A 14,495-nucleotide genomic window follows, 5' to 3' on the forward strand; every position below is an offset into this window, starting at 1 on the left:
CTTCCAGTGATCAGAGAAGTATTTAACAGGGAAGAAACCCTTCAAAATAAAACTAAGATGAATATACATTTGAAACCTTAAAAATGTGTTTCTACTAGGCAGAGGACATCCTAGTAGAAAAATCCCTGGGGCTTCTGAACCCCTAGCTGTAGCAGGCTTAAGACCAAAGATCATGGCTCCTATCAAGTCACTATCTTTGTGCTCTGCTCAAAAACATTATTTCTGCAAGTTAGCAGGAAATTGCATGCTCTGGTTTGTGGAGGAAGTGCCATCACCACAAGATAACATCCCTCATCTGATGATCGCTCTGGCAGTGTTTACTGTTTTTCCAAAGATTGGGGGGGGGGGGCACACACAACACCTAAAAACTCTTTGCCTTCGGTCAACGTAGGTTTTAAGCGTAAATTTAGGAGTACAGAATGTGCACCTAGTGTAATGTCAGTCTCAAGAATAAGGCTAAGCCTTCATTACCTGTGCAAGTGCAATTGGATACAGCTTCTCCAGAGTTTTCAGATCAATATGTACACTGTGCTACTCCCAGCAACGCTTGCTCTAGAGCAGGGGTCTGCAACCTGCGGCTCTCCAGATGTTCATGGACTACAAATCTCATCAGCCCCTGCCAGCATGGCTGATGGGATTTGTAGTCCATGAACATCTGGAGAGCCGCAGCTTGCAGACCCCTGCTCTAGAGACACCACTTGATAACCAATATGCACCTGATGTCCAGCCAACTTGTAGCAAACAGTGGTGCAAGGCTACAGGGCTTCGGAGCATGGGACCAACAAGGCATGGAATGAAGAAACCCAGAAAAACTACTGCAGTTTCCTTACTGTGATTAAAAAGTTTTATTGGGGGAAAACATCCTTTGGGCAACTCAACACAGCTCAAACACTTCCTCAAAACACTTACCTGATGGCAAGTCCAACTCGACACCAATCCATTTCCCCTCCTGGAAGTCTGTTGGGCCGACATATCGCACTATTCCAGTCTTATTTGTACCAACGGTCACATATTCACCCTCCTTCAGCCAGTCCGGTATCTCATTGGCTTCTTCCGAGTCAGATGTCACTTCCAGTTTTTCCTCAGAGGCTGCTTCTGTGCCATTGTTCTGGCCAGATTCCCGTTCGCTTCTTTCTCCTCCCTTCTCTTCCTCGGAGCTTGAGGATCCTCCTTGTTCTCCTCCCAACATGTTTGAGAAGGATTTAAGTTCTGACGTCCTCACTCTTTGGATTTTGAACGGAGAGACTGCACTGCTGGATTGAGAGGAAAGGTTGGAAAGGACCGGCGATTTTGAAGGTCCTGTTTCAGAAATGGAGGCTGGACTGCCATGCCCAATCACATGAGGGTCCCAGACTAGTGGAGTTACATGCGGCTCTGTCAGCCGCAACTCTTTCTTTGAGGAGGAGGTAGCAAGGTAGCCTTTAGCATTAGCGGCTATGGAGGCATTAGCATGGTCATCACCTATAGCTACAGAGGAGACAACAGACTTTGACCTTAAATTGCCCTCACCATTAACTTTGCTGTTGTCTTTAGTTCTTGTATAGTCAATTTTAAGGCCAGGGGCCACCACATCGCCTCTCTGAAGAGAAGGTGAAACATCAGAACCTATCACAGGACCCAATTTTACAGAACCTTCAACAGCAGACCCCATCTGCATGGGCGTTGGGGGTTGGGGCCCATCATTTGCTGCAGGTGTCTGGTTGCCAGCTTGAAGCGGGGAGTCATTTCCTGCCGCCAGGGCTTCAGAAAGGGTTGCTGTGGAAACGCTGTGAGAGAAGTAACCACTGGATGCTTCGCTCAAGGGGCTCGGTGGCCCTTCTTGCGAGTCCTGTGTTGGAATGTCTGCTGTGGACTGATGTGAAGGCACTTTAGGTGACTTTTCAGAACTTTTCCCCAACTCAGTAGAATGCACTGCGACCTCAAATGGCTCTTTGCTTCCTTCCTCATGCGCAATCTGAAACAGAAATGGAGAAATATTCAGGAGGATTACTACAATGCTATCATTATATATAGCAAAAGAACTGCCAACACGGCTGCTAGAAAAAAGTTGCACAAAATTAATTGTAGCATATCAAGTTTATCTTCACTTGCCAAACCTGGAGAGATTGGAAGTAGGAAAGTAGCTGAAGAGGTTTGAGTCTGTTTGGAAAGAAACTAAGTAGTAGAAGGAGAAGGGTATGCATGAATATTGGGGCTTGATTGAGCAAGCAGTCTCACGGTTGTCTCTTGCTACCCAGCCCAGTGAACACGGAGGACAGCCCCATGGTCTAGACTGTTTGAGGGCAGTGACATACCGCTAATGGGGACATGGGGTATCCCATGTCCCTGGGCACACACTGTTTTGTCAACTGGGGGGGTGCACCCAGCCCCACCACCCTCCTGGTCTCCCTGCAGGCCGGCTCTTGCATGCCCTGGGGAGGGCAGAAGCCGGCCTGCAGGGAGGGTGGGGTGCCGCAGCAGGTGGCCCAGGCAGGCACCACGACGTAGGCCAGCCCAGGACCTGGCCTGCTGTCATGGAACCCATCTGAGCCGCCCCTTGAGCCCTGCCCTCCCCCGGCGTCCCTGCTGACTCCCGTAAGTGAGGCACAAGGGGAGGCAGGTGCGGGGAGGCGGTCATGCCCCCGGGCGAAAATTTAGGCCCAGTACGCCACTGTTTGAGGGCAGTGAGTAAGAGGAACTTCAGACACTAGTAAAAATAACCTCAGCCTAATTATCTTGTTGAAAACATAAGCTGATCAAACGATGAAATTTCAACAAACCCAAAGAGTTTTAATGACAGATTTTTAACACTAGTGCTAAGAAAGCTCTTTGGCTAATGGGCATTTTCTCATTGAAGGTCTGTTGGGATTAATATGTGAGTGCACCCAGCACAAGAAATATGCCCCCATTATTTACTGAAAGATTATTTATATCAGGGGAATGGGCATTTGCTGTTTGAGAAGGGCGATTTATGTAAAGGAGAAAACCAAGCAACATCTGTCTCAGTTGTCTGGCTTAATTCACAGGACAGATAAATCACTCATTTCACAGCCATGTGCCAAACTTCACAGCCCTACATTCTAAACACCCGTCTCTTCTCAGCCACTTTACTGCAGCACTACAAACCTGCAGGGTATGAAGCTAACTGCGCCTTCTAAGATTAACAGTCTTTCCCAGTGATGTATATCTTTGCAATAATACCTTAAACTCGGAAAGATCGATTATTTTTGCCAACCCTGGCACTGTAGATTGCTTTAAATCTCCCCAGGTCCTCCTTTTGGATTGCCATTCAGGAAAAGGCAGTGAATATTAGTGCACATACTAAAGGTCCCTTCCTACATTACCTGCAAGGTTCTGTGGTGGGATCTTTTCCCATGATGTTTCTGTAACCTGAAATTGCCAAGATCAAAAGATAGGGAGCACTTTTTAGGGTCTGTTACTTTAAATAAAAGCAATTCCTATTGAGGAACTGCACAGCTTTAAGGCTGACAACGAAGAGATTAAAATCGTTAAAAGATTTTCTATTCCTCGGCTCCATCGTCAACCAAAAGGGAGACTGCGACCAAGAAATCTGAAGGAGATTGAAACTGGGAAGGGAAGCCATGAAGGAGCTAGAAAAAGATTCTTAAGTTTAAGGATGTGCTCTTGGCAACCAAGATCAAGATAATCCATACCATAATATTCCGAAAGTTGGACAATGAAGAAAGCTGACAAGAAGAAAGTTGATTCATCTGAAATGTGATGTTGGAGGAGAGTTTTACAGATGTCATGGACCACCCCAAAAGACAAATAAGATGGTTCTAGATCAAATCAAGCCTGAACTCTCCCTAGAAAATAAAATGAACACACTGAGGCTTTTGTACTTTGCTCTTATCATGAGAACACAAGACTCATGGGAAAAAACCAATAATACTAGGAAAAGATCAACAGTCATTGCTGAGGTGCTGGAAGCTGTGGCCAAAATTTTAAACGGTATAATTTTAAGTCAGGACCCCTTTGGGGGTCAAACAACCCTTTCACAGGGGTCGCCTAAGACTCTCTGCATCAGTGTTCTCCATCTGTAAAATGGATCAATGTTAGGGTTGGGGGTCACCACAACATGAGGAACTGTATTAAAAAGGGTCGCAGCATTAGGAAGGTTGAGAACCACTGGTCTAACCTGTGTTAATTAGAAGGTTGTGATGTCACGTTTTTTTTTCTTTTTATTTATATGCCATTAAAGGTATTTGATTGATTGATAGGAAAAGATGAAAGCAGCAGGAAAAGCGGAAGATCTAAAATGAGTTTGGATAGAATTAAACAAAGCCACGGCCCTCAGTTTGGAAGACCTGAGCAAGGCTATCAATGACAGGATGTTTGGGAGGTCATTCATTCATAGGCACGCCATGGGTCAGGAGTGACTTGATGGCGCTTAATGCTCTCAACGCACTCCACATGGGTCTGCCCTTACAAACGTCTTAAAAACTCCAGCTGGAACATGCATGTCACACTCATGCTGCAGACAATGCACAGGTTATCAGTTGCTGGGTTCAGTACAAGGCTCTGGTCATCTTCCTCAAAGCTCTGAATGACCTTTGGACCCATAGACCTGCACTTTGTTCCAGTGCAATAGCTTTGTCCATACATGCCCCTCTGAATCCTGTTTTCAGTGAATGATTCATTTTGTGACTACAAGTAGGTGTGAATTAATGGTTGTGTTAAGTGTCACTAACCCCTCACCCTGTGACACCACTAATGTGTTCACATGAACAAAGCCTTTTGAAAATGCCACCCTGCACAAATGGCCAGGATCACAAGCTGCCTCTTCATGCACACTCTCAGTAGTAGCTCCCACCTTGTGGAATGGTTTAATCAAGAAGGGAAGGAAGGCACTCACGCTTTTATTGCTCTGCAGACTGCGTGGAATTGAAAATGCCATTCAGGAGGGGATTTTTAAAAGAGATTAGATCGGTAGTAGAACCCAACAATTCAGGAGTGCACCTTATAACAAAACAGGAATGTCCTCCACTGCAACGATTACTGATTTTATTGCATTTTCCTCTATCTTGCAATCCACGTTCATTTTGTTCATAGTATACCTTGCACTGTTTGTTTGCACTGTATAGTTTGCACTGTTCTCTCATTCTATAATCCTACACCAATGGACATGTTCTGTTACATGATCACGCTGTTTTATATCCTGTAATCTGCTTTGAGTTTCAGCAAGAATGGTGGACTATAAATAAATTAAAATGAGGTGGGTTTTTCGGGTTGCATGGCCGTGTTCCAGTAGTATTTTCTCCTGACGTTTCGCCTGCATCTGTGGCTGGCATCTTCGGAGGATAAATTAAATAAACAGGAAATAAGAGGATCAGTGAGGCTGGGGTGCAAAAGTCCTGTTTTCAAAAATGTACACTGTGAGATTTAAGGGGTAGCTGCCACAATAGTACCCTTAGGTTCTTCCTCTGTCTCTCCCTCCTTCAATACACAGCATCAATCATTCCGTGCTGGGACAGTGAAGAGCTTCCCTGTTCATAGAACGAAAATGCCCATGTGGAGTAACGTTTACAGAGGACCTACCTGTTTAAGTTTTATGGCACTGGCATCGACACTGGCAGACTGAACCATGATTCGTGGGACAGACTATAGGGAATAAAAAAGAGATACACATACCCATGGCATTAGGTTTTGGAAGATTCAAGCAAATGGCTTTCAAAACACAAAGAGTTGCTAACATACCATCCCTTTATGCCTTCCTGGCTAGAGCAGATTTAGACAAAATGTCTACATGCCCCAAGGAATTCTGTTTTCAGTCAATGCATTCACTTTAGGACTACAAGTAGCATGTGGATTAATGGTTGTGTAAGTGTCACTAGCCCCTAGTCCCTGTGACACCACTAATGCAACACAATCCCCCCCCCCTTTCCCATGGTTGCTTTCGCCTTAGAGTCCCTTTCAATGGAATCTGCCCTGAGGTGTCAGAGGTGGGCAGGGAGGAGGATTTCATCCCCTATAATGATGCTCTGAACCTTCCTCCATGCTGTCAGATGCATTTTATTTAGCTTGCCCACATAAAACTCAATAGGAACCAACAACAAGAATGCCTGCGTCCATTTGTGTAGGGCACGCCCCTTCATCTACACAGGGTTCCATCTCTTAGTCACACGAAGTTGGGAACCGGCTACAAATATCACATGTAAATTTATTCTTCACAGGCCACGCACTCATCATCACCCCCCTTCTGCTGCTCCCTCCAAAAAAGAGCGAACGCAGTTGCTCTCAAACAGTAAAGAGGCTGCACAATTCAGCCCACCCTCTTGGATGGTAATACTCTGGGAGCCTATGCCTGCATGCATACCTGTGTGAGCTTGCATAGACATGTATAAACGGGGGACTCTTGAGCTTTCCAATCTATCAGCTTGTATGATCACCTATCAGTTGTTCATACCATCTTTGTACTGTCGAAGGCTTTCACGGCCGGAATCAGTGGGGTGCTGTGTGGTTTCCAGGCTGTATGGCCGTGTTCTAGCAGCATTCTCTCCTGACGTTTCGCCTGCATCTGTGGCTGGCATCTTCAGAGGATCTGAAGAGAGAGATCCTCTGAAGATGCCAGCCACAGATGCAGGCGAAACGTCAGCTACCATCTTTCTTTCTCCCTTGCCTCTTGCTTCAAAATGTCCAAACATTTAATCTCTTCTCTTTCTTTCACTGGCACTCAAGTACGCTGACGCCTTCCTGACTTGGGCACCCCCATCCAAACTGGGAGGCGGTGGCGGAATGCAGTGCTTGGGGAGGGGCACCACCCCTCCACCTCCAACAGGGCTTTCTGGTACCATGGGGTGCTCGGGAAAGCCCCCAAACTCTCCTGCCCCTGGAAAGCCGCATAAACTGTAAAGGACATACACTATCAAAAGGGTGGCCTGAGGAACATCCCAGCCCACATGCTGCCCCCCACCCCCGGGCATCAGAGCAAGATGCCAGTGCAGCCCTGCTGTGGCTTGAACTTCTAGATTTTGCAGCGGTGGGGCTGTGGGACGCACGGCTGCTGGCGTGCATGCCCCCTCTGCCAGGGCAAGTACCCGGGGGTGGGGGGTGGAATGCACCAGCACAAGGTTGTACTGCTTCCACAAGCCCTTTCAGGTCCCGGTTTGGATGGGGCTGTAAGAGACTCAGAAACCCTTGAATTTAGTTTCCTTAACAAAATGCCAATGCAGCCTTCTCTCCCACTGCTTTTTAGGAAAAGACGACAGATATTTCAAGGATATTTTCTACCTTTGTAAGCCAATTTAACACAAAAAGAGAGAGGCAGAGAAAAAAATAGCAACTATCAAAAGTGCCAATTAAATAACTTTTCCGATGACAGCAAACAGATGGGGAAGACAACACCCTCGCTGGGTGGTAAGTATAGAAGCAAATGTTTGATAAGAGACAGAGCTGAAGCAAAATACTCGCTGTCATACAGTTGTGGGTGAAAAAAACCACACATAAAATCCTTTGACTTCTGAAGTAAGATTCCACAGTTATTTGTTCCATGCCGAAGGTCACAAGGAGGGATATCTTCTAACATTATATATATATATGCCATATAGCCTCCCACATAATATTTGGTAAACCAGAAACATGGCCAAGCGCATAGCTGGCATTTCAATTTTTTTGCAGATATACCTGGGTGTATCATGGTAGTTGTTATGGACAAAATTGTTTAATAATAATGACTTCTCCCTAGAGAATCTTAGGAGCTGCAATTTTGGGGAGAGGAGGGCTGATAATCTCCTCAGCACCCTTGCCAAACTACAGTTTCCAGGATTCTTTGTTGCAATATGGAAAAATTATAAGGATTACTGAGGTGATATATGCAATCAACTTTACGAAGTTAAACTGTCTGAGACGAATGCTAAGTTGAAATCATTATTAAATATTATTTGGGAAAAGCATCCTGGCAGATCCAAATGTTTTGCAAAATGGAATGATAATGCACCAAGTTTTTTTCCCCACATATCAACAAGAGAAGCAGCCAAGAAGATACTGAACGTGTTGGGGATTGCCTCTTATTGGCATCCCTTTGACTACGCTACAGACATCAGGATTTGAACCAACTTCACAGGCACCAGCTAGTTACCAGCTCCCCATTATGGCTTTGCAAAGCCAGGATTCAGCTTTGCAACTGGGCCTTTGGGAAGGTGCATATGGTACATATGGAGATGGGGAGAATTCTCCCCATCTTCACAGGCACTCTGCGGGCTCCCCACTTTGCAAAGCTGGGATGTTTGTCGGGGGGGGGGGGGGGGGGCAATTTCAATGTTTGTCCTGAGTGCCATTTCCTATAGATATGCCCCTGCTTGGAGCAATCTCTAATCCAACTCCACAACTCTCTTCAGACTCAGAAGTGTGCAAAATTGGCCCCTGCAGCTGTAAGGCTGTATTAAGTCTCTGGACTGGCCAGACATATAACCAATAATAGCAGCCTGGCTATTGCAAAGTCAAAAGCTCCATTTCAGTTGAGTCCTAGTAAAGCTGACACAAACCCACTTAGGATCTGTATACTGTATTGGCTATCCATGCCTCAGGCCTGGACTCAAAATCAGGATTACTGTTGGAGTGAGGGAGGAATAGATAGCTATAGAGATATTGCCGTTCTGGTTGCATTTTTAACAGCTACAGTTTTCTAGTAACATTGCAATTTTATTTATTTTTATTTTTTTATTTTTTTATTTTATTAAACTTATAGTATTTTTGTACACACAGCAAAACAAAAACTGCATATAATTATAAGGGTTAATTCTATATTGTATACAACTGTGACATTTGAGAAGAGGAGAAAAACAAAACTGAATAAAATAATATATCACGAACAATGTGAGAGTTATCACACTTTTTAAAAACCTTGACTTACAATACTACAGAGTGTGTGTGTGTGTGTGTGTGTTTGTGTGAGGAGGCTCACTCAGTCATATTAACTGGCTGAAAGTGCAGGACAAATACAATATGTATAATCAATATATCCAATTCTTATGGGCAAATCTGTGGATACTTATATTCAAAGACTGGAACCACAAAGATAAAATAGATCTTCCTACAAACCTGAGAAAAGGCCCAGGTTTGATGGAAACCTGTAATCTTAAAATAAAAAGAACCCTGCTGGGAGATTAAAAACCCAAATAATAGAAGCAACATTAATAGCCTTCAGAAACAAGAACTCTCCCTAGCCACTGTTAGACAACCATAACAGTATTGCTAGTTAAAAGCCTCAGTTTCTGCCAGTAAGAAGACAGAGGGAAGAGTTCCCTTGCTTGCTAAGTTGTAAAGTTTACTACTGAAAACATAGGGGTGATGTCTAATTTAGATGGCTTTTAAGGATGGATTCTGTGAATTTATGGCAGGACATTTCAACAGTGTAACAGATCTTTCCCACTAAGTAAAGTTACCCACACAGCCTCCTATGGTTTTTGGTGATCTAGGTTTGTTTTAAACTACAAACCTTCCCCTCAGTTACCTGGTGTTCTACAGGTAGCAGCAAGTGTATCAGCTTTGGGTTCGCTGCCAGGAGGTAAGTTATGTGATGCGCAAGATTATGAACATAACTGAGGCAGGATTAGTACATTTTAAAAAAATATTTGTTTATGGGTTGGTTTCAAGGAACAGATCAGCAGCACAGGTCTCAAGGAAAACAAAGGAAAAACTTGGCTGAGAGACACATAAATCTAAATTAGTTATGGCTTCAGAGCGTAGTTAGGATTTTCTTTAATGCCTTTGGGCACAAACGAGTTTTTACTGACAAGCCACTAGGTTAGATCCTTTCTCACATACGCAGGATTCCACCCATACCAGCCTGCCCTTTCCTCAGAGTCTAATTAAATGATACAAGGTCTACTCATTACCAGAGACAGGCCTAATAATCAAGTACCCTAGCCACTCCCAGTGACACTCTGTCACACTACCAGGCAAGAAATAAATATAACTCTGCACCAAGTTAGCTTAAGGTCTGAATAGAATGATAGTCTTAGAAACTGTTCAAAATTTTAAAAAAATTATCTTTACTCAAAAGTAATTATTATCTGTTTCATTCACAGATACGATTCTCCAATCAAATATATCTTTACTCAAAAGTAATTATTATCTGTTTCATTCACAGATACGATTCTCCAATCAAATATATATTCAATACAAAATAAACATATATGATTGAGAACACAACTGCTTCACAAATTCTTACTTTGAAAAATTTCATAGAATCAAAAATTTCATAGAATCATATCCCTTCGGGGATAGGGCGGTATGTAAAACTAAACAATAAATAAATAAATAAAATCATAAGAAGAAGAAGAGTTTGGATTTATATCCCACCTTGCTCACCTGCAGGAGACTCAAAGGGGCTTACAATCTCCTTGCCCTTCCCCCCTCACAACAAACACTCTGTGAGGTAGGTGGGGCTGAGAGAGCTCTGAGAAGCTGTGACTAGCCCAAGGTCACCCAGCTGGCGTGTGTGGGAGTGTACAGGCAAACCTGAATTCCCCAGATAAGCCTCCACAGCTCAGGCGGTAGAGCTGGGAATCAAACCCAGTTCCTCCAGATTAGATACATGAGCTCTTAACCTCCTACGCCACTGCTGCTCCTTAGAGTTGGAAGAGACCCCAGGGCCATCAAGTCCAGCCCCGTGCCATGCAGGAACACATCATCTAAGCCGTTGAGTTCTATAGAATTTATACATGTTATCATAAAGACCCTTGAGTACAAAAATACACAGGGAAATTAAACCACCGGTTTTGGGTTTAATTTCGTGTCCACTTTCTCAAAGCCCATCTGTAAATAAACATAAAATCCTCATAAGCTTATTTATTTCCAGCTTTGGGCGCACCAGTCCCCTATTCACTTAATTATGGATACACTACCAGGCAAAGCTACCCTTCATTCTGTCTGCTCTTTTGATGGTCAGACCTGAACTATCACTCTGTCGTTCTCATGCAGACCTGAACCATCTCCTCCTGTGATTCCCTCCAACATTCCACCCCTCTTCTCAAAGATGACTGGATGCTGGAGCAGCACTCCCATAGGCTCACCCGACTGGCTGTTTTTTTCTTCAGCAGCAGGAAGAAGAAGAGAAGAGTTTGGATTTATATCCCCCCTTTCTCTCCTGGAGGAGACTCAAAGGGGCTTACAATCTCCTTGCCCTTCCCCCCTCACAACAAACACCCTGTGAGGTAGGTGGGGCTGACAGAGCTCCAAGAAGCTGTGACTAGCCCAGGGGTAGGGAACCTGCGGCTCTCCAGATGTTCAGGAACTACAATTCCCATCAGCCCCTACCAGCATGGCCAATTGGCCATGCTGACAGAGGCTGATGGGAATTGTAGTTCCTGAACATCTGGAGAGCCGCAGGTTCCCTACCCCTGGACTAGAGTGTAAGTTTTCAAGAGTCCAAGACTGTATCTGACAAAAGGAACTTTGACTCTTGGAAGTTTTACACCCTGAACTACTTGTTGGTCTCTAAGGCGCTACCAGACTCAAATCTGACTGGTTTAGCTTAGTATTGCTTCCTCTGAGCGGCAGAAGATCTATCTCAAGGGTTACTGGGAAACTGCGTTCTTTCCTGACATCTGCTTAAGTGACATCCTCTGACAAGAATGTGCCAGGAATTGAACCTGAGACTTTCTTCATACAAACTACATGTTGTACCTCTGTGCCCTAACCCCTCCCCAAGCCGTGTTTCAGATAACAATGGTGGCAGGTGTGCAGGGGTTCCTAATTAAGAACAATAATGGGAGAGCTTATTTACCACATCTGGTCTTTCTCCTATGATTGAGGGTCACAAAAGAGAATTGGTTGTGCTGTTGGTGGGTGGTTAACAGAAAGGTGCAACACGTATCACCCTAAAACTTGTCCTCACGGCTGTATTCAGTGGCTTCATAGCTGATAGTTTGCTTTACTTCAGGTGAAACTGATGTGTAAATAGTTTTCTGAAATCTTGAAGATTATGTTTGGAAGCTATTAGTGCTGCTCTGGATTAAAAAATTACAGAACCTATCTAAATTAATATTGTGCTTCAAAGGGTTCCAAAAGTGACCTTAACGCCAGAGGGAGTATTCAATCTTGCTGACTTCAAGCTGAGACAGTAAAGAATTCAGCAGGGCCGAAAGCATTCACTGAGAGTTATGTCCAGTTAATTGATTGGAACAGTAGTTTAATTGATCAGGAAGGTAGCAGATTGGAAGAGGGGACTTTGAAAATCACCGCTGTCTCCTGTACAAGTGTTCAGTGCTGTTGGTATTTATAAATTCTCTTGTCCTGAGTTCAGTTTGCACTGTGAATAGGCCTACATAATTCTTATATGACCTTATCCTTCACACAACCATATAAGCAGTTGAGAGAAGCTCCACAAGGTTTCCAGAGCCTAGGAATTGTGCCCTCCATATATTTTTGCTGTTGTAAGTACCAAAAGCAATATAAATTGTAAACAGGTAAGCAAATGTGTGGGTATTTATGTAATGTACAATGTTAAGAAGTTGTTTTTTAATTACTCAGAATGTTAAGGACATATCTTCATTATTCATATGGCGTTATCAAAGTTCATGGGATGTAAGCAGGGATGTGAGCTGACATCAGAGGTGTAGATCCAAGGGGGGGTGCGCGACACACCAGGCGCGCCCCCCTGTGGGGGTGTGGCGATAGGGGATTCCAGGGCAGGAGCGTTCCAGGGCGGGACGGGGGCGGAGGATGCACCAGTGCACCGGGTGCTTCCCCCCTTGCTACGCCTTTGGCTGACATTGAGGGAGACACAGGAAGGAAAGGCACGGGGAAGAATATGCAGTCACCCCAGTTATACATGTTTAGGCTTGCTTTTTGCAGGAGTTCTTGCCAACAGAAAATGTGGGCTCTGAAGAGGGATTTAAAAGGAGAGCTCTGTGCACTGATTACCCTGAAGTCCTTGGAGTTCATTGGCATGCAGATACTAATGAAAGCCATGAGATTAATGTAGTCTAGGAATGGTGTGTAGAAGAAGAAGAGTTTGGATTTACACCCCACCTTTCTTTCCTGTAAGAAGACTCAAGGTGGCTTACAAGCTCCTTTTCCTTCCTTTCCCTGCAATAGACACCTTGTGAGCTAGGTGGGGCTGAGAGAGTTCCAATGAACTGTGACTAGCCCAAGGTCACCCTGCAGGAATATAGGAATGCGGAAAAACATTGGTTCACCAGATAAGCCTCTGCCACTCAGATGGAGGAGTGGGGAATCAAACCCGGTTCTCCAGATTAGAATCCATCCGCTCTTAACCACTACACAGTGCTGTGTAGTGAACAGAAGAGAAAGAAGATCTCCCACACACATACACCAGAAGTACTTGAATAAGTGGTTATGTGTGTAGAAAGAAGGCTATCAGAGGTCCCGGAATCCCACTATAGTTTGCAAGTTGAGTCACACTGGAGAGCATGATCAAAGTGTCATGCAGCAGCGAGATCAGGACGCTAAGGGCAGAATTAGAGGTTTGACAGTGAGGCAATAAAATGGTACCTTTTGGTAAGGGCTATTTTATTTATTCAAGAGGTTTATATCCCACACTCTACAACATTTCCTGGAGTTTCTCTGGAGTAAAGGCATTCAAGTGAAGAGCTGGAAAGAGCTGAGATGTCAGGAGTAAGCAATGCTTGCTAGGAGTTGGCAGGAAAAAGGAAGAGAGGAAATAAGGTGGTATCTGAAAAAAAAGTGATTGGTCAAGATGCAGTTTTTTGAGAAAAGGGAAAAGCAGTGACATATTTGAATGCAGTAGAGAGAGAAGGAGATATGGTGGTTAGAGGCTCAGACTGGGGGACCTAGGTTCAAATTCCCATTTGCTGGGTGAAGTTTGGCCAGTCACATTCTCTCAGCCTTAACTACCTCACAAGGTTTCTGTTTTGAAGATGAAGCAGAGAGTCATATCCAGTACCCTGAGTGAGGAAAAGAGTGTTAACATAGTACTAGATAAACAAGGTTAGATTGATTTTGTGGTAAAGAGGAGAGATAGTGGCAGGAGATGTGGCAACTAGAAGTTGAGAGGAGCTAGGATCCAAGGGAGCGGTTAAGCGTTCCCCTGCCTTCTGAAGTGACTGTAGGGCTAGGACCTTCTCTGTTGTAGTGCTTCACCATTGGCATCTCCACCCCGCATGTATTTGCCTGGCATTAAGTCTTGAGCTGAGGGGGAGAAGGTAGGGTGGGCCATAGTAGGGCATTGAAGATGGAGGAAATGTGCTGGAGATTTCAAGAAGTTGTGTGAAGATTCCTAGAGTTGCTTAGCTCGGTAGAAGAAGAGGATGAATTCACTTCTCTCCACCGGTGGTGTCAGAAATTCAATTTGTCACTCACTGGTTTCTGAACTCTAGTGCTGATGGCTGTAGTGTTAACAAAGCCTTTGACTTTCCGGGATGAGTTCAAAAAATACTCTCTAGATAAGGAAACCACAATTAATGAAGTCTGCTCTCGTATTCAGGAGTGTTTCTCAGAAGGTACATAAAATAATTGAAAGCACTTCCTGCTCTCTAATTAGTCGGATTGAATTAATTTGGCATAATAGG

The 14,495-nt window shown here is 44.3% G+C and overlaps 1 protein-coding gene across 2 annotated transcripts in view; it reads right to left on the minus strand.

The window, feature by feature from the left end:
• Window positions 1-14,495, minus strand: part of KIF13B (kinesin family member 13B) — a 124,882-nt gene that overhangs the window by 9,367 nt on the left and 101,020 nt on the right. For both annotated transcript variants that reach the window (XM_048517223.1, XM_048517214.1), the window contains 2 exons: window positions 5,539-5,601; window positions 910-1,954 (listed from right to left, as the gene is read on the minus strand). In XM_048517223.1, the coding sequence (XP_048373180.1) occupies window positions 910-1,954; window positions 5,539-5,601 (1,108 nt within the window). The remainder of the gene's footprint in view (window positions 1-909; window positions 1,955-5,538; window positions 5,602-14,495) is intronic.

Source organism: Sphaerodactylus townsendi, linkage group LG01, assembly GCF_021028975.2.
Source record: "Sphaerodactylus townsendi isolate TG3544 linkage group LG01, MPM_Stown_v2.3, whole genome shotgun sequence".
Lineage (NCBI taxonomy): Eukaryota > Metazoa > Chordata > Lepidosauria > Squamata > Sphaerodactylidae > Sphaerodactylus > Sphaerodactylus townsendi.